Genomic DNA, 18480 nt, shown 5'->3' on the forward strand with positions numbered 1-18480 from the left:
GAGGTTCGCGCCGGGCCACGCCCACTCCGCGGGGCAGGCCAATCACCGTGGGCAGCTCCGCTCGCGCACGCGCGCTGCGCCGGGCTCCCGCGGGATCGCGGAGGCGATTCTGACCCTGGTTGCCATGCCTCCCCTCCTAGTGGGCGGCGGGCGGGCCGAGGGCCGACCCAGGGCGGGCCGTCGCAGAGCCTCCGCCTCCTCGGCCTTCTCCGGGCCCGGGCACCAGCGTGATTCGCAAGCGGGACAGGCTGAGCGGCGGCTGGGAGAGCATCCGAGGGGAGCGTAGGACGCGAGGCCCTGAGGCCGGCAGAGTGACAGGCTGCCCTTCGTCGTCAGCCGGGGACGAGTACGCGGCCACCCTCGCGCCCGCCCGGCCACGATCCCTCGTCCGCAGAGATGTCAGCCGCCGGCGTCCGGGGCCTGAGGGCCACCTACCACCGGGTCCTCGATAGAGTGGAGCTCATGCTGCCTGAGAAATTGAGGCCGCTGTACAACCACCCGGCAGGTAATGGCTCCCGCCGACACCTTGCCTCCGGGGCCCGCGGACACCTCCCTCGCCGGAGGCGTCACCTACACCCTCGAGTGAACGCGTCTACTTTCTCGCCTTTCCCTGCTGTTCCCTTTGCCTCGTCCACCGTCTTTCACCAGCCTTGACGACCTGTGTCGCACCCCCTCCCTTAGGCGCGACTCCAACCCGGTCCGGCTTCTGGGCTGGGGCCTGCCTGCCCCATTCCCACCGGCCCCGAGCGCCGCGGCCCCGGAGGGTTTGGCGGAAAGGTCACACCGCCTCCTCGTCCGGCTGGCAGAGCGGAGCTTCGGAGCCTGTCATTCCCCGGCCCGTGGGTCTAGCTTAAGTCCGTCCTTCGTGAAATGCCTGGGTGAGCCAACCCTGCACCGTTTTGCGTGGACACACCTGGATTGCATCCAGATGTGCCCCTTACTGCAGGCGTGACCTTGGGCGAAACCCTAGATCTTGTCGTTTTTGTAAAATGGTCAAGGTGAGAGTTAAATATAACATGCATGTTTGTTCATTCGTGCTCAGTAAATGTTTGCGCGCTCTCTTGTCCTGTTGGAACACAGTGTTCTTGTGGTTGAAAAAATATATGTATTTCGTTAGGAAACGGGAAGATCCCAGGCCCTCCCACTCTGTATTTATGATCCGGAATTCTCTATACAATGTGCAGCAATAATACTTAGTTATCTGGGAAGGAAAAGCAGATCTCTTTCAAGCCTAAGAGTTTGCAAAGGAGAAAAATCTGCTATAAACTGAAATATTGAAGTGCAACCCTCAAAGGAGCCCTTTTAGCTGACTCCTCTCTGCACTTGGCCTCATTAGGAGAGTTGACTGTCCCCCCTTCTCCCTGCGGCCCCCCCCTACCCCCCCCCCCAAGTGGCTCTCTGGAGTCTGAACTGGTTATCACTAATCTGATTTCCAGTTTGGTAATGGAATGAACTGTATTTGGGGATTATATGAGTATAATGTTTACTGCAGTACATATTGCACACATTATAAAATTGATTTTTAAGGAAAGGTGTTTGTTGCTGAAGTTTATTTAGTTTGCCTTTTAGTTCTTTTAATACTCAAATGTTTAGAATTGTGCTGCGTTTTGTGACAAAGTTATCAGGAGGGAGGTTGGGCAATGCTTCTGTAATAATCTGGGCTTTAGAGTCAACTGAATTCTGTAGTCAGTTCTGACCCTTTCAGCTTTGTGTCTGGCCTGTAGGACAAGGACACGGTAGAGCAGGAGCAATTTTAAACTACGTTACTAACAGGGTCGTTTTATAGTGAACTTTTCCAAGGCCTTGGCTTTAACCACCCACCTTCCTTGCATATAATACGTTATTCAACTCTCAGAATGAAGAGGAGTACCTTTCATTTGTAGGTTGTACATTTCATCTGGGCATTCCTGAATTAGATGAGTTGTCATCCCTTGTCTGTACAGTGGAAGGAGCATAAGCTTAGGAGCCAGACAGGCCAGGTTTGAATCTTAACTGTGTGACCTTGGCCTTAAATCCCCAAAGCCTTAGTTTTTTAATCTATAAAATAGGGAAAATAATTATCACCATTTAAGGATTGTTATGAAAGTTAAATGACAATGTCAGTAAAACATGTAGCAGAGTGTTTGCACTTAGACTTTCAAGGAATGTTTGTCCTCTCCCAGTAGGCAGAGAAAGAATTCGTATCACTGCAAAATGATTTGTGATTAGAAAGTTGTAGGCACACCAGTGTAGAAATGGAGAAGCATGAAAAACATAACTGTCAATGTACTAGTATTGAATAAAATCTAAGGAAACACTGATTATGTTCCAAGAGTTACTCGATTGAATCTTCAAGCTTATGTGTACTATTTTGCATAATAGTATGTTGTTGAATCATCATCCCCATTGAAATACTAAGCCTTCAGTTAGAAACTTTATTTTTTACATTGGGACATCCTGAGCACGTCAGCTCAATATTTGTGTTTGTATATGTTTGCCTGTTTGTAAAGTTACTCTGTTCCAAGAAGGAAGTCTTTTCTTAGGGGAGAATCATACATACAATAAATGACATAGTTTCTTGGTAAAATTTATTTATTTGTTTTTATTTTTGTTAATGCTTACTCAAGGATATTTTCCCATTGATTTTTAGAAGGCCGTCAGGTGGAGAGACAGAGAGAGAAATATCAGTGTGAGAGATACACATGGATTGGTTGCCTCCACGACACGTCCAAACCAGGGCCAGGGATCTAGCCTGCAACTGAGGTATGTGCCCTTGACCAGAATCGAACCTGGTACCTTTCAGTCCGAGAGCTGACACTCTATACACTGAGCCAAACCCGGTAGGGCTAAAATTTATGTATTTCATTAACAGTGATTCAGCTCAGATAAGGAAATTAGGAGATAAATTTATGTCATTTTATCAACAGGTTCATCAAGGCAGCTAGATTGGTTAATTTGTTGGAAAATGTCTGTCTGTTACAGATTTGGTTGTGATATTCCCTTGCAGAATTTCATAGAATTTTCTTCTATGAAAATTTGAACTCTAAAAAAGTGTCACTTTAAAAATAAGACAAACCCATAACAATACAAAAGAAAATGACCATTATATTATCCTTTGTATTTTCTGTTATGCCTGAAAATAGTTTATAGTTTTAAATGTATATATACTTTTTGAATACTTGTTTGATATTTTCAGATTGCCAGCATTTGAAGCCTTTTTCAACTTCCAGAATTGGACTTCTATGAAACAAGATGAAAATATATTAATTAACTTTTATTTAATTCTCTATCTAAAAGAATGTACTTTTATATCTGATGGGGACACATTTCCCTCATTCTGGACTCCAAATTAAATATATGAGATGATTTTTATTCAGTATATTTCACCCGATCAAGTTTTTTCATGCCTCATAATGAATATTAGCTATGTAACCTATTAGTTTATACTTCTGCTTATCTTGATCTTAACATATTATAATCACTTCAGGCATCATAATTATTTAATTGTCTCATATTTTTAATGAATTGCTGTTTTAATGAACAGCTGTGAGAATATTTGTGTCATTCTGTAGAATATAAACCTGGTTTTCCCGGGCCTAGAATGACACTCAGGTCTAATGTGACATTGTGTTGTCACTGTGTGAGCATATCTATTTTTAAATGTTTCGTTTTATCAAAACTTTGCTTTATAAATTTGAAGTAAGTTGGAATATTTTCTCATTACCATGTTCACTATTGGTTAATTGCTTTTTTCAGGAAGACAGCCTCTGTACTTGAATTCTTACACATTTAAATTTGGCTTGTTTACTCTTAAGGTAGAAAATGATTAGCTAAAATAAATTGGAAGAGTGAGCTAAAATTCGTTTTCTTTGAAATTTTTGTATGATCACAGAGAGTGATAGCCATTTTCCCTTTTTTTAAATGAAGAAAACACTACTGATTTGCATTTATAGATATCCAACTCTGATTATTTATTTGCTACTGATATTTTTAAGTTCAGTACTTATGTAGGGTTTGTTGTTAAACTAATGTAGGGTTTGTTGTGTAGTTTTAAATTATTCACTAAAATATTTATACTGCTCCTAGTCCAGGCTCTAGTAACTAGTCATATTTGAAGTTTTTTTGTTTGGTTTGGTTGGCGGGACAGGGGCAGTTAGTTAATATTTTAAGACTATCACCTAGCTCGGAGCATTTATTAGTTACCAGGAAAACCTACTGAAAAGCCTGCCTGTTCATTAACCCTGAAGTATCAACCACTTAAGCTGGTCAAGAACCAGAGGCATTGCTCAGGAAACAGTCTTTGGGTAGCACAAGAGGAAACATGAGTTTTGAAATAGGAAGAGAGGAGTCTGCTGAAAAATTCAAAGCCAGAGACTACAACATGGACTGAATTACCCTTAGTGATGAAGCCAGGCTTCATGCAGGGATAAAAGATGAACTTAGTAATTGATCCTGCCTATGACCAGAGACTTTGTCTACGACAAAGAAAAATGAACCACGTGTGATGGTAGGAATTCCAGAAGCTCAAGCTAACTAAAATAACCAGACAGCTTGCAAGATTGACTTATGGGATCAGTACATCATGGCATCAGACTCATGGGAAGCATTTTCAGGAGCCAAATTGGGGAGTGGCATGGTCTAAGACAGCGGTTCTCAACCTGTGGGTCGCGACCCCTTTGGGGGTCGAACGACCCTTTCACAGGGGTCACCTAAGACCATCGGAAAACACATATAATTACATATTGTTTTGGTGATTAATCACTATGCTTTAATTATGTTCAATTTGTAACAATGAAAATACATCCTGCATATCAGATATTTACATTCTGATTCATAACACTAGCAAAATAATAGTTATGAAGTAGCAACGAAAATAATTTTATGGTTGGGGGTCACCACAACATGAGGAACTGTATTAAAGGGTGGCAGCATTAGGAAGGTTGAGAACCACTGGTCTAAGAGAAGAGTAACTAGTGAGTGAAGTCTAAAGCAACCCTGATGTAAAGGGATCCTGATGTCCCTGAAGATGAGTAAATACCAAACTCTAGCCTTGGGTATGAAACATCATCAAGGCAAATCTGTAATTTCCCCAACTTGAAGTTATCCATGAGTGAACTAGCATTAAGTTCCATGTTTTCCAAAACCATCTCCTTTATACTTCAGCTAATTTTTAACAGGTCACAAAAATACAAATAATTGATAGGGAGATCAAAAGAACTTGTATGAAAGATTGATATTGTGGCGACTTTTTAAAGTTAGCTTATATACAAAATATGCAGAAAACATAGTAAAAAATTAGAAATGGAAAAAATGATTAGAAATATATTGATAAATCTTTAGGTTTTTGAAATGTGATAGCTATTAAAAGACATGTAAGGAATGGTTGAATAATTGATTTATTCCTAAATTTTTTGTTGTTTCAGGTCCCAGAACAGTTTTTTTCTGGGCTCCAATTATGAAATGGGTAAGTTTTGAGTTTTTATAGAAGCTACTGGAAAAAATTACCTGATAAGAACTTACTAATTTGAAGTAACTTTTGTGAAGGATGTACTTTGAAATGTTCATGGTATGCCACTAAATGATGTCATGCAAAGATTCTCAGATGTATCATTTTCACTAGTTTTTTCTGAACTCCATTGATCAGGAGGCCTGGGAACATATTTGTTATCAAAAACACAATGGTGAGCCCTTGAAACATGAAACTTCATTTTAAAATTTTATGACTAAGAAAAACATTAAACTAGTTAGAGCCCTCCTCCCCAAATTAACTGTTACTGTTAATTTAGTAAGAGAACTAAAGATACACCAAAACAGAGGCAAAGAAAGGTAGTCTCAAAAAGTAGTGGGATTTATCTAAGGATGTATGTTAACATTTGGTTAGTGATAGAGTCTAGGACTTCTGACTCCAAATACTGCTGTCAGCAATGGTGAACAAATGTCTGTTCCAGTCCCTGCTTTCAGTTCTTTTGGGTTATGCTAGAAGTGGAATTATTAGATCATATGGTAATTCTATATTTAATATTTTTTAAAAAACATTTTTATTGATTTTTAGAGAGAGAAGAAGGGAGAGGGATAGAGAGATAGAAACATCAATGAGAGAGGAAGTCATTGATTGGATGCCTCCTGCATGGCCCCCAGTGGGAATCGAGCCCACAACCCAGGCATGTGCCCTGACCAGGAATCAAACCAGCAACCTCTTGGTTCCTGGGTCGACACTCAACTGCCGAGCCACACCAGCAGCACTATATTTAAATTGTGAGGAACTGCCATTTTACATACTCAGCGATAAAATGGCAAGATTAGATGAGCAATTGGGAGCTGTATTTTAGAGAGAACTAGAGAGCAGTTATTTTTTATATTTATATATTGAGAAAAGACCCCAGTTTTTTTTTTTTTAAGTTTCAATGTATGACCTTTGATGATTATGCTCACACTGTAAGCATTCAAATATAGTGATATGCCGCAAAAATACCGAGACTAATGGAAGGTATATTATTATTTCCTTCTTCTCCTCTCCCTACCACACTTAAAATTATATAGTAATGACTTATCTATAAAGTGGAATTAATTACTGAAGTATTGTTTCTACACCATTATTAAAAGAATAAGAATGATTTAATCTATTTACCATAAATTTGGTGTCCTCTTTAACCTTAAATTTGCCACAGTTTGGGAGTTTATTTATTTTATTAATAGCTTTTGTGTTTCTTTGATCTGTTCCACCAGTGTTTTGAAACACTGACAGTATCAGATATGCCTGAGTGCCTTCTGTCTCCTTTAAAAAATCTATTTTAAGTTCGTGTTGAAATCAACATAGTCTCCTGATGACTGCATAGCAATGGAAACTTCTGTGTCTTGTTCGCTGGTGCAGAGACTTCTTTTGCTGGTTATTTACTTTATGTACAATGTGTGTTCTTCTCCCAGAGCATTTGGTAATTAATCTGTGGTAGTCTGTGCATGACATAAAAATTGCTGCTGCCAGCCATATGTGTTCTGTCTAAAGAATTTCAGACTATACTTCTTCAGGCATTTAACTATGGTGGAGACCTTAGTCACTTTAATTGAAACCAAATAATCATAAAAAATTATACCTTAAATATTTTATTTTAACTCAAATAATATAAATATGTATTCATTTGCCAGTCATCTACTATGAGGCCAAAGCTTTTATTTATGTATGGATCACTGATTTTGAGTTCCACATCTTCTATCTTGGATGAATTATATCATAGTGCATTCCATATAATTTCCAGCTTAGTTTTCTTTAAAGCAGAATAAGGTCATAGATACTTTCATAATAGTTTGACAACAGAAGCCTGCTAGATTTGTATGGCTTTCCCTCAAATTTTTGTATATCTGTCTCATGCCAAATTTGACAATAAGTTTTAAAACTTGCTGTTATTCAGTCTTTTCAAAATAGTTGCTTGAGTTTTTGTAGAAAGAGCAACCCACTTTGTAGTTCCCCTGTTTACCCAATAGTCCGGTGATGGCGAACCTATGACATGCGTGTCAGAGGTGACAGGCGAACTCATTTTTTTGGTTGATTTTTCTTTGTTAAATGGCATTTAAATATCTACACTAATAAAAGAGAAACATGGTAATTAGCGTACGACCGCTACCCTTTTCATTGGCTAATCAGTGAGTATATGCAAATGAACTGTCAGCCAAGATGGCGGCCGGCAGCCAGGCACTGAAGTGAGCATGAGGCTTGCTTGCTGCGGACTCCAACGTTCCCCGCCTCACTTGCCGGCCTCTCAGCTGCAAGTCTAAGCAACTATGTACTATGTTGCAAATAAGAAGGTAAACAAAACCCCAGAAAATGGCGGACTGAAACCCAGCCGGACCAAAACATTGTATCCATGTTTTCAGCAGCGAGGCCTCAGAGCTAAAGCTGGCCCAGAATAAAAAAAAAAGAAGAAGAAAACAAGGAGAGGTTGGGAGCTTTAGTCACTCGCCACCCGGAAAACAGCCCTCAGCCCCTCACCCAGACTGGCCAGGCACCCCAGTGGGGACCCCCACCCTGATCCAGGACACCCTTCAGGGCAAACCAGCCAGCCCCCACCCGTGCACCAGGCCTCTATCCTATATAGTAAAAGGGTAATATGCCTCATAGCACCGGGATCAGCGGAGCAGCAAGGCTCCCGGCACCGGGATCAGCGTGACGGGGCAGCGCCCAAACCCCCTGATCGCCCTGCGGCTCTGTGTGTGACAGGGGGTGGGGCCACAACCTCCCTATCCGCCCTGCTCTGTTTGTGACAGGGGAAGGCACCCCAACCCCCTGATCAGCCCTGCTCTGTGCCTGATAGGGGAGAGCTCCCCAATCCCCTGATTGCCCTGGGGCTCTGTGCTTGACAGGGTGCGGCGCCCCAACCCCAGCCCCCCCACAGGCCCTGCTCTGTGCCTGATAGGGGGGAGCTCCCCAATCCCCTGATCGGCCCTGCCTTGTGTGTGACAGGGTGCGGCGCCCCAACCCCCCTCCCCCCACCCCCATGGGCCCTGCTCTGTGTGTGACAGGGTAGAGCCATAACCTCTCCATTGGCCCTGCCCCGAGTGTGACAGCGGTGGTGCCCCATCCCCCTGATCGGCCCTGCTTTGTGGGTGATAGAGGGTGGCGCCCCAACCCCCCTCCACGGGCCTTGCTCTGCGTGTGACAGGGTAGAGCCATAACCTCCCCATTGGCCCTGCCCTGAGTGTGACGGTGTAGCGCCCCAACCCCCTGATCCGCCCTGCTCTGTGTGTGACAGGGGGCAGTGCCCCAACTCCCCTATCGGCCCTACTCTGTGAGTGACAGGGGGGAGCTCCTTAACCCCCTGATCGGCCCTACTCTGTGTGTGACAGGGTACGGAGCCCCAACCCCCCTGATGGGCCCTGCTCTGTGAATGACGGGGCAGCGCCCCAACCCCCTGATCGGCCCTGCTCTGTGAGTGACAGGGGCAGCACCCCAAACCCCTGATCGGCCCTGCTCTGTGCATCACGGGGTGGCGCCGCAACCTCCCCATTGACCCTGCCTTGAGTGTGATAGGGGGCGGTGCCCCAACCCCCCAATCAGCCCTACCCTGAGCGTGACTAAGGGTGGCATCGCAACCTCCCAATCCGCCCTGCTCTGTGCATGACAGGGGCGGTGCCCCAACTCCCCAATCAGCCCTGCTCTGAGCCCGACCAGGGGCTGCACCTAGGGATTGGGCCTGCCCTCTGCCACCCAGAAGCAGGTCTAAGCCAGCAGATCGTTATCTCCCGAGGGGTCCCAGACTATGAGAGGACACAGGCCGGGCTGAGGGGACCCCCGACCCCCCCCCCCCCAGTGCACAAATTTTTGTGCACCGGGCCTCTAGTATAAAATAAATATCAAAAATATAAGTCTTTGTTTTACTATGGTTGCAAAGATCAAAAAATTTCTATATGTGACATGGCACCAGAGTTAAGTTAGGGTTTTTCAAAATTCTGACACGCCGAGCTCGAAAGGTTCGCCATTACTGCTATAGTCCGTTAAATTATGTGGCAAGTAAAGCTGGCATAGACAGGTTTAAGGACAAACACAGTGGCTTGATAAAAATACAACTCAACTAATGTAATACAGAATAAGCAGCCCACTAGCCATGATTATTTAGCGTGTCATGAACGTCTGTTGGCCTGTTTACAGAAGGACTGGAGATCACTGACCAGACTGGGGTGCTTATTATGTGAAGAGCAGTTAAGAGAGCTTCTTTATTTTTGTTCAAAATCTTTTTGTACGGACTGAGTTATATTAATTCTCGAACAATATGCCATTTGGTATAGCTTTATTTTCTACTTTCTCCTCTCCTTAGGAATAAATCCAACTTCCAGATAAACCATACATATTGTTAATACCTGTCTGTTCTTTCAGCTGGAACTACTTCTATAGATTAATTTACAGTTTAAAATCTTGAGGGCTTTGCTATCTATGAGTATTTTGGAATTGGAATATTCAATAGTGGTATTTCATTTTTTAAACATTCCTCTAAAAGTGTTATATGACCTTTAATAAATGAAAAGATATTGAAGCCCTAGCCGGTTGCTCAGTGGTTAGAGCAGTGGCCCAAGGACTAAAGGGTCCTGGGCTGGATTCCGGTCAAGGGAACATACCTCAGTTGCAGGCTCAATTCCCAACCCCAGTCTGCGCATGTGCAGGGGGCAACCAATCGATGTGTGTCTCTCACATCAAAGTTTCTCTGTCTTTTCTCATCCCTTCCACTCGCTCTAAAAAATCAATGGAAAAAAATATCCTCAGGTGAGGATTATCTATCAATATAAATCTATACGAGAGGCCCACTGCACGAAATTTGTATACAGGTAGGGTCCCTAGGCCGAGTGGCAATCAGAGTTGATATGTGGAGTGACCAGCGGGGTGATCGGGGCCCCTGCTTGCACCCGCCTCCGCTGGCCTGGCACCGCCCAGTTGGCCCCATCCCCTACCGCCGCCGCTGGTCGCCTCCCTCTGTGGGGCAACCGGCGGGGTGATCAGGGGGCCTCCATTTGCACCCGCCTTGGCTGGCCTGGCACCACCCGCTTGCTGGCCCTGCACCCTGCCGCCGCCGCCAGTCAGGGCCTGCGGGCTGGAGGCAGCTTCTGCATTAAGTGTCTGCCCCTTAGTGGTCAGTGCACATCATAGTGACCAGCAGAGAAGAAATGACCATCTGTCCTCTGACATTACAGAAAAACTGTCTAACCAGGACACTAAAATTCTAACAGGTTTTCTGATACTTATACTTTTTAAAAAATAAATAAATAAATAACATTGACAAAAAACTGAAAGGAGGAATCTATACAAATTACCTTAGTTTTCAGGCATCCTCCATGTCAGTGGTTCCTGACATGTATAAAGAATATATAAATTCACATGTGAAAAAAGTGTCATTTGTGGAACAAATATATATATATACAACACACACACACACACACACTACTGATTTTCAAATATATCAGGTTGCTTAATGTGGTTAACAAAATACAGATTAATTCTGAAAATATTCCGAATTCAGTGTAGCTTTTGTCATGATAGACATTTTCTTAAGGCATGGATACTAAAATTACCACTAATATCGTGTGGAGATCTCTGAAACAGTTCTGTGTTTTATTGAAAGTGAAGAACCATTACTTGACAGTTAAGATGCTTTTTCTTTTTTTCTGTGTATTTCAGGGGTTGGTGTGTGCTGGATTGGCTGACATGGCCAGACCTGCAGAAAAACTCAGCACAGCTCAGTCTGCTGTTCTGATGGCTACAGGTAAATTAAAGAATACCCTTCATGTTCTATATAGGACATTCAATATTTGTATATTGTTTTACCTCAATTTATTTAACAATTTAATGTTTAGGACACATTACACACACACACACACACACGCATGCACGCGCATGCACACACACAAAGGAACTCAGGGGTCATCTCTAGGAAGTTATTAGACGGAGAAGGCAGAGGAGGATTGCAGTGAATAGGTATCTGCATGGGTTTTTATTTTTCACGTTTTGTCATCAGCATAATTTTCTGTCGGAAAAACATTCCAGTAAATATTCACTTGCCCTATAAATATTTCCTCCCTTTGATGTAAAAACTAAGTATTTTTTAAAAAAATATATTTTATTGATTTTTCACAGAGAGGAAGAGAGAGAGATAGAGAGTCAGAAACATCGATGAGAGAGAAACATCGATCAGCTGCCTCCTGCACATCTCCCACTGGGGATGTGCCCGCAACCCAGGTACATGCCCTTGACCGGAATCGAACCTGGGACCTTTCAGTCCGCAGGCCGACGCTCTATCCACTGAGTCAAACCGGTTTCGGCAGATCTGAGTATTTTATATAACAATGAATTATAGCAGTTTAATTAAAGACTTAGAGTCTAGTTTTTCTTTATCCTCTGCCCTACATTATGTTGTCATAGTCTTATTTAGAAGTATTTTACTATAATATTAAATGTTCAGATAAGATATTGCAACACTACCTATACTTTAAAAAAATATATTTTATTTCAACAGGGCTTATTTGGTCAAGATACTCACTTGTAATTATTCCAAAAAACTGGAGTCTGTTTGCTGTTAATTTCTTTGTCGGGGCAGCAGGAGCCTCTCAGCTCTTTCGTATTTGGAGGTAAGCCCACCAAGGGTATAAAACGTGTCTCAGAAGCCACACAGGTGGCAATACTTTTTTTTGGTAAAATTCATGTATAGTATTAAGATGGGATGTGAATGAAGCAAAAATTTAGCACTTCTAGAAAAGTCGGGTTTTAAGCTAAAAAATGTTAAGCAGTATGTTACCTAGGTTTTAAATTTGTATAGTATCTAGATGTATAGCTCTTTCATATAATCTATTTCATTAAGATAACAAATATCCTTTATGATATATTAAGTAATTTTCTGAATGAACCTTTTATCACTCTTGATCATATATAATAAAGTAGAACTGAAACATTACGTAGTTATGTAGTATTGGGAATGATGTTCAGTGAGGCTTCTGGTTTCATTGGAAAATGTTCCATGAGCTTTGGAAATTTTTTAAACTGTTTACTCTGTCAATAACATTATTGGTCACTGATCAATTAATATTCTGCAATGAGCTCATCCAAAATGAAGTCTCTGGCTTTGTTTGGACCATAGAACCTTTCTAAATTACAAAACTGTCATGAATAATAGCTTTCTTTAGCTAAAAAAGAAAAATTAAAAAAATTTGAATGATCTCAATAAAGAGAAATATTAAGTTATAATTTACATTCCTTTCAGAAGGCATTCTATGCCATAGAGTATAGCACATTTTATTTCATTCATCTTTACCACTCCTAGGTTAATGAGTATCTTTATAATTTAATCTTCTCATAATCATCTAGCATATAATGGATGGGTGAATAAACAACTCACTCATTGTAGAGTATGCCTCACAATCATTTTTAAGACTTATTTAATATAAACTTTAATTTGTACAGTGATTTTATTTACAGAGTATTTTCCTCATATACCATCCCATTTTAACATTAACTCATGATAATAGAGCTAAGATAATGCAAAATGCCATATTGTTTTTAATATCAGAAACTAAAATACCATTAGACAAAAGAATTTTTGGCACCTTTTGGTACAATAGCAGATTGAGAGATTTTGCTAGAAATGCAGACATTGGGCTCTGGAGCATTTAGGAAAACACTATCGAATATTTGAATCGGGGCTTTTTGAGAGACCTGGGAGGTATGCTTAGCGTCATGGAGTAAGTTCCTTCCTGTGCGTGTCCTGTCCTCTACTCTGCTAAGCTGAGGGAGAGTCAGTGAAGCAATCTACACATTTTGTCATGCTCCTGTATAGTTTAAGAATGAAAATAGTCATTAAAATAATACTTCTGAACAGGAAACTGCATGTTAGTTAAGTTATTTAAACTTTTTGGCAGCTGGAAGCCAGATGCAAATAATGTCTGGGTCACTTTCCCTTGTACCTGTTTCTACCCACAAGGCCTTGGGAAGATTGTATTTACAACTAGATAGCCTCTCGACTAGTGAGAGGGAAGAGATGGAATATGCTTCTCATTCCCTTCTTATCGTATACTTATCTATTATGATTCATGATTATTTTTCTTTCTGTTTTCTCCATAGATATAACCAAGAACTAAAAGCTAACGCAAACAAGTAAAAGAGTTCCTGATCATCCCAACAACCTAGATGTAGCCATAACCACTGGGACCTAGTTTGATTTATTATTTGTTATTGGTAAGGTGATGCTCTCTATGCTAATAATTGGGACGCATTTTAAAAATCTAACTTAAATAGAAACTAGTACTCAATTCAGCAGGAAAATAAAGCAAATTTTTAATAACAGTGTCTCTCTACATATGACTTAAGGAACTTATCTATGGGTATTAGTAACTTTTTTTCCCCACTCTTTTCCTGTAATAAATCGTACTTGCTCATTCATACCTCTGGCCTCCTCCTGTTCTAGTTCACCGAAGTATGTGTGTTTAAGAGTGCACATGTTCCAGCGAGTCGAAAGATAGCTGAAAGGCCAAGTAATCTATTTTCAGTGAAGGACGGTGACATAGCTAAAAGTGGAAGGAAATAGAGCTAAAGAGGGTGAGACGGGCAGAATGGCTAGCAAAATAACTTACAACTATTTTAAGAGATTTTAACTTGAAAATTATATTTTGCATATTGTGTGAAATTCTTTTAGAGCTACCAGAGTAGTGAAGGATTTCTAAATGTTGGGCTTTCTGTAAATGTCTGGGACCTTCACCCCCATTATGAGGAAAGACTGGGCCTAGATTGCTGCATACGAGAAATAATTAACAGTCTACTGGATGTGAGCTCCAATTTGGCGGATGGAGCTTTTTTCTAAAAATTGTAGTAAAGCCAGTCCTCGTTAGAACTGCAGTCAGAGGAATCAGCAAGCAAATTATTTCTAAATATGAAGAAGTGAGTAACAAAAGAACTTGTTGAATAATAATATATTATAACAATCAAAATTTGGCAATTAGCCATTGAAAATCCTGCACAACTTCATATATCCCTTCACTTTAGTCCATCTTTGAGAAGGAATTTGACATTGGCACTGTTTCCTTTTTATAAGCTACACTGTTAAATTTGTTTGGCATGTGTGTGTATGTGTTTCCTAGAGTTAAGCATTTTGGAAAAATATCTATTATGAAATATGGCAAAACACAAAAATAATTAAAATATATTTTGAAGTGGTGTTTCAGATTTTTTTTTTTTCATTTAATCCTGCTTTTATGTGGGCTTCTCTGAGCCCCACAGGCCAGTCAGATTACTTGGAGCATTTAGATGCAGTCATAGGCAATTACCTTGGTTCTCAGAAGTTCCACTGATAGACAGATCATCTCACATTTCCTTTCTTCCCCCAAACTCTCATCCATCTATTATTGAATCTTACAAATTAAATGACTAATACGTGTCCGATCAAAAATTCGCACTGCCACTTGGAACACGTGGTCCAATGGTCAGTTTCACAGCTATTTTTAAAAACTTAGGAAGAAGAATTGATATACTAGAAGTCCTTACTACCAATGTAAGTAGTGTACGCTATAAAAATACCTTTTGTAATGGTACAGATCACTTGATCAGACTAGTTGAGTTGAATTCTATATCAGAATGTTCTACTGAGCCCTTGCTGGTGACTTCATGAGGTGTGTTTTCTCAGTGTGGGTCTGACAGACCTGGGTTCAGCCAGGTCTTCCCCACATCAACAGACCTTGGTCTGCGCTTTAGTCTTTTCAAGAGTGAAATGGGGATAATAACCGTACTTACTGTTTAGGATTGTGGTAAAGATGAATCGAGAGAATGTTTTAACACAGTGCCTGGCCCCTGATGGGTGTTAAATAGAAAGTTTCAGAAAATGGTAAGCTTATTGTTGAAGATCAACTCGAAAAGTACTTTGTTACACAAAGGAATTTTTTTTTTAAAATATATATTTTATTGATTTTTTACAGAGAGGAAGGGAGAGAGAGAGTTAGAAACATCAATGAGAGAGAAACATTGATCAGCTGCCTCCTGCACACCTCCTACTGGGGATGTGCCTGCAACCCAGGTACATGCCCTTGACCAGAATCGAACCTGGGACCTTTCAGTCCGCAGGCCGATGCTCTATCCACTGAGCCAAACCGGTTTCGGCCACAAAGGAATTTTTAATGTAGCTGCAAAACATATATACCATGTGAACCTATTTGCACACCTTCTGAGGTAATAACTGTTGGAACTCCTGAAACTTTCACAGGTTCAGGCAGAAAATAAGTGCTTGGGCTGGGGGACAGAGCCAGGGTGGAGAATGCTCAATAGGAGCCAGATTCTTACCCTCATCATCTTTGTGGTTAGGCGTTGGTCTCAAGGAAACATTGTTCCTAAGTACGTCAATGCTGTTGTTTCTCCATAGTAAATAGATTGTTTTTTCCTTTATTAAAATGATGATGAAAAGTTGAATCTTAACAGGATTGACCTCAAAGCCCAGGTTCCTCTCTATAAAGCAAAACTGTTGCTATAGGAGTTTGTTTATATAATAACAGAAGTAGAAAGCACTGGTACTTACTCAGACTGGCTTTGCCCCTAAGGAGTCTGTTTAATTATAGGAGATGTGAGTCCAGTTATGTTAAGACTGGTTTCCACACACCAGAAAATTCACTTGAGAAACAAATGAGCCCCCCTTTTCCTTCCCTTAAGACAACTGTGTTTTACAACATTTTGAAATATAGTAAATTTAAGTACAGGGTTGGGCTTTATTTGAGGATGTTTGCTTGCTTTTCCAGTTCAGCGTTTCTAAATTCCAGTTTTACATGTGTCAGTAGGTGTAATTGTAGTTGTGCTATACATATACTGTTAGAAAGTCAAACCATGATTTCAGCTGTTAGAAACTATGTCACCCTCTTAAAACATTTCACCAGTGTCACATTGAGTTAAGAAACTCCATTCCAGTGCCTCATGGGACTGCAGGTTCTCTTAGGGGTGAATTTGGTTAAAAGCATCCACATGACCAGTCAGAAAAGTCAGAAATTTACCACACAAAAGGCCCTGAAAATAAGTACTGAATGCACTGTAACTGGTAAATTCCATTGGCCTGGTAAAAGCCATAATCATTATTGACCAAAACGTCGTGTTTGCTTACTCAAAAGATACTTGCCTTTATGATGGTCACCTACCAACTGCCTCATTTCACTGACCCTTAACCCACATGTCTAGACCAGAGAACCTGAGAGCCAGTCCAGGTCTGAGCACTAGGCCCCTGGGCTGTCGGGGGAGGGGAGGCAGGGCAGTGCCAGCCAATCAGAAGCATAGTCAGTGCACATGAAACAATGAGCTTCTGATGAGGGTGTGGCCAGGAAAACGGCTTTTAGACAAAACTGTCATTTTACTGGTCAGCAATCGACAGACATGGTACTTCCGCAGTCTTCAGAATAATGCCACCCAGGCCCCTTTCCTGGCTGCTACTCTCCTGAAAGATCTAGTCTCTAATTCTAGGCTCTGGCCTTCCTCAGCCTTGGAGGAGGAGGAGGAGGTATGTGGACTGGGAGCCTCAGCAGGAAGACTGGCTGAGGGTGACCCTCTGGGAAGATGACAGGTGTTGGAGCTGAAAGTGGGAAGGCCTTGGGCTAGGAGTCAAGGTTCCACTTCTATCTGTGTCTGTCTTAAGTTAGAAGCTTGAGGGCATGTGTTGCCTATGCTATTTATCCTGGATGTGCCATTGTTCTGACCTGTCTTTACCTCTCTTCGAAACTTTTCACATGATATCCCCCTCAGTCATCAAAAGGCAAATGCCTACCCTGTGAAGGGAGCGCTAGGAAGATGCTATGGGGGAAACAGGTGTAGAACCCGATCTGTACAAGAGAAACTTACAATGCAGAGGAAGACGCACAGATCAATAGATAATTAAGGATATTTAAACAGAAAATAAGGCACATGAATTTATAGCTAAGTGCCTAAGAGCTCAGAGGAAAAGCTGCTTTGGCTGGAGTGGTCTGGCGAGGTTTCCTGAGCAGTAACGTGATTCCTTTATGTTCAGATCACCTCCTTTTTTGGACTCATGAAACTTTATTTTACATATTAATGTAAAATTGGGTGAAAACTGAAATCTGTTAGAAGTTTCTAGAAGAGCTATTTACAGAAACAATAATGGATATAATTGATCTTTAACTTCATGTTTACTTTTGGGTACTGCTGAGTTCTCTTTATGCAGAAAAACTGTGCACACACTCCTCCATCCCGGAAACTCTGTTGGCACAACTTTGGGGCCTCGCTCACCTGCTCGCTCTTTCACTCTTTCAGGATCCTCATTCTTAGGTGCATCCATGTTTTCTCAGATCCCACTATGTTCATGCTCTGTCCTTGACTGTGAATGAGTTGGCCAAATGATTGATGAGGGTACATCAGCATGCACTGAGAGTGCTCTAAAATTAAATATGTATTGTCTCTGGGCCATAAACATCCCCATGTGTCGTAAAACATACAAATGGGATGTAGCGTAGTACAGTAGAAAGCACATAGACTTCCAAATCTGAAGCCCTAGCTTTCCAACCATGTGACCTAACGCAATGGGTCTGCGCTTCAGGGTCTGTGTCTGTGCGGGTGGGGAGAGAGCCATTCAGCCAGAGTAGGCCGCCTCAGTGCTGTTTTGAGGATTAAATGAGGCAAACTATATAAAATGCTTCACACAAAAAGGTCTTAATAAATTACAATTGCCACATGGAATGTGCCACATCACTGTTTTCTGATGTAGGATTTAAAGCAGAAGACTATCTTCTAAAATAAAAAACTTCTGTTATCATCTTATGGGTGTTCTTAAGAAAAACTCTCAGGTACTCACTTTAGAGGTCTTTGCCTCTTCAGCCCATAACAAATAATTTTTTTTTTAAAATATATTTTATTGATTTTTTACAGAGAGGAAGGGAGAGAGATAGACAGAAACATCGATGGGAGCGAAACATCGACCAGCTGCCTCCTGCACATCTCCCACAGGGGATGTGCCCGCAACCCAGGTACATGCCCTTGACCGGAATCGAACCCGGGAC

General features: G+C 41.5%; 1 protein-coding gene across 1 annotated transcript; it reads left to right on the forward strand.

The window, feature by feature from the left end:
• Positions 1 to 199: 199 nt before the first annotated feature.
• On the forward strand, positions 200 to 14661 carry MPC2 (mitochondrial pyruvate carrier 2). Its single transcript, XM_070396124.1, has 5 exons — positions 200 to 505; positions 5403 to 5443; positions 11138 to 11222; positions 11973 to 12084; positions 13571 to 14661. Exons 1-5 carry the CDS (start codon positions 397 to 399, stop codon positions 13605 to 13607), a joined length of 384 nt encoding a protein of 127 aa, XP_070252225.1. The 5' UTR covers positions 200 to 396; the 3' UTR covers positions 13608 to 14661.
• The last annotated feature ends 3819 nt before the right edge of the window (positions 14662 to 18480 follow it).

The sequence above is a fragment of the Myotis yumanensis genome, unplaced genomic scaffold, assembly GCF_028538775.1.
Source record: "Myotis yumanensis isolate MYYU_CA2020_CCGP unplaced genomic scaffold, mMyoYum1.0.hap1 SCAF_17, whole genome shotgun sequence".
NCBI classification, from domain to species: domain Eukaryota; kingdom Metazoa; phylum Chordata; class Mammalia; order Chiroptera; family Vespertilionidae; genus Myotis; species Myotis yumanensis.

Bases quoted from the DNA above. Each gene is read 5' to 3' on its own strand.
- MPC2 (XM_070396124.1), top strand. From the start codon at position 397: ATGTCAGCCGCCGGCGTCCGGGGCCTGAGGGCCACCTACCACCGGGTC. The intron at 506-5,402 runs GTAATGGCTCCC...TTGTTGTTTCAG, and splicing joins GCTGTACAACCACCCGGCAG to GTCCCAGAACAGTTTTTTTC. The intron at 11,223-11,972 runs GTAAATTAAAGA...TTATTTCAACAG, and splicing joins TGCTGTTCTGATGGCTACAG to GGCTTATTTGGTCAAGATAC.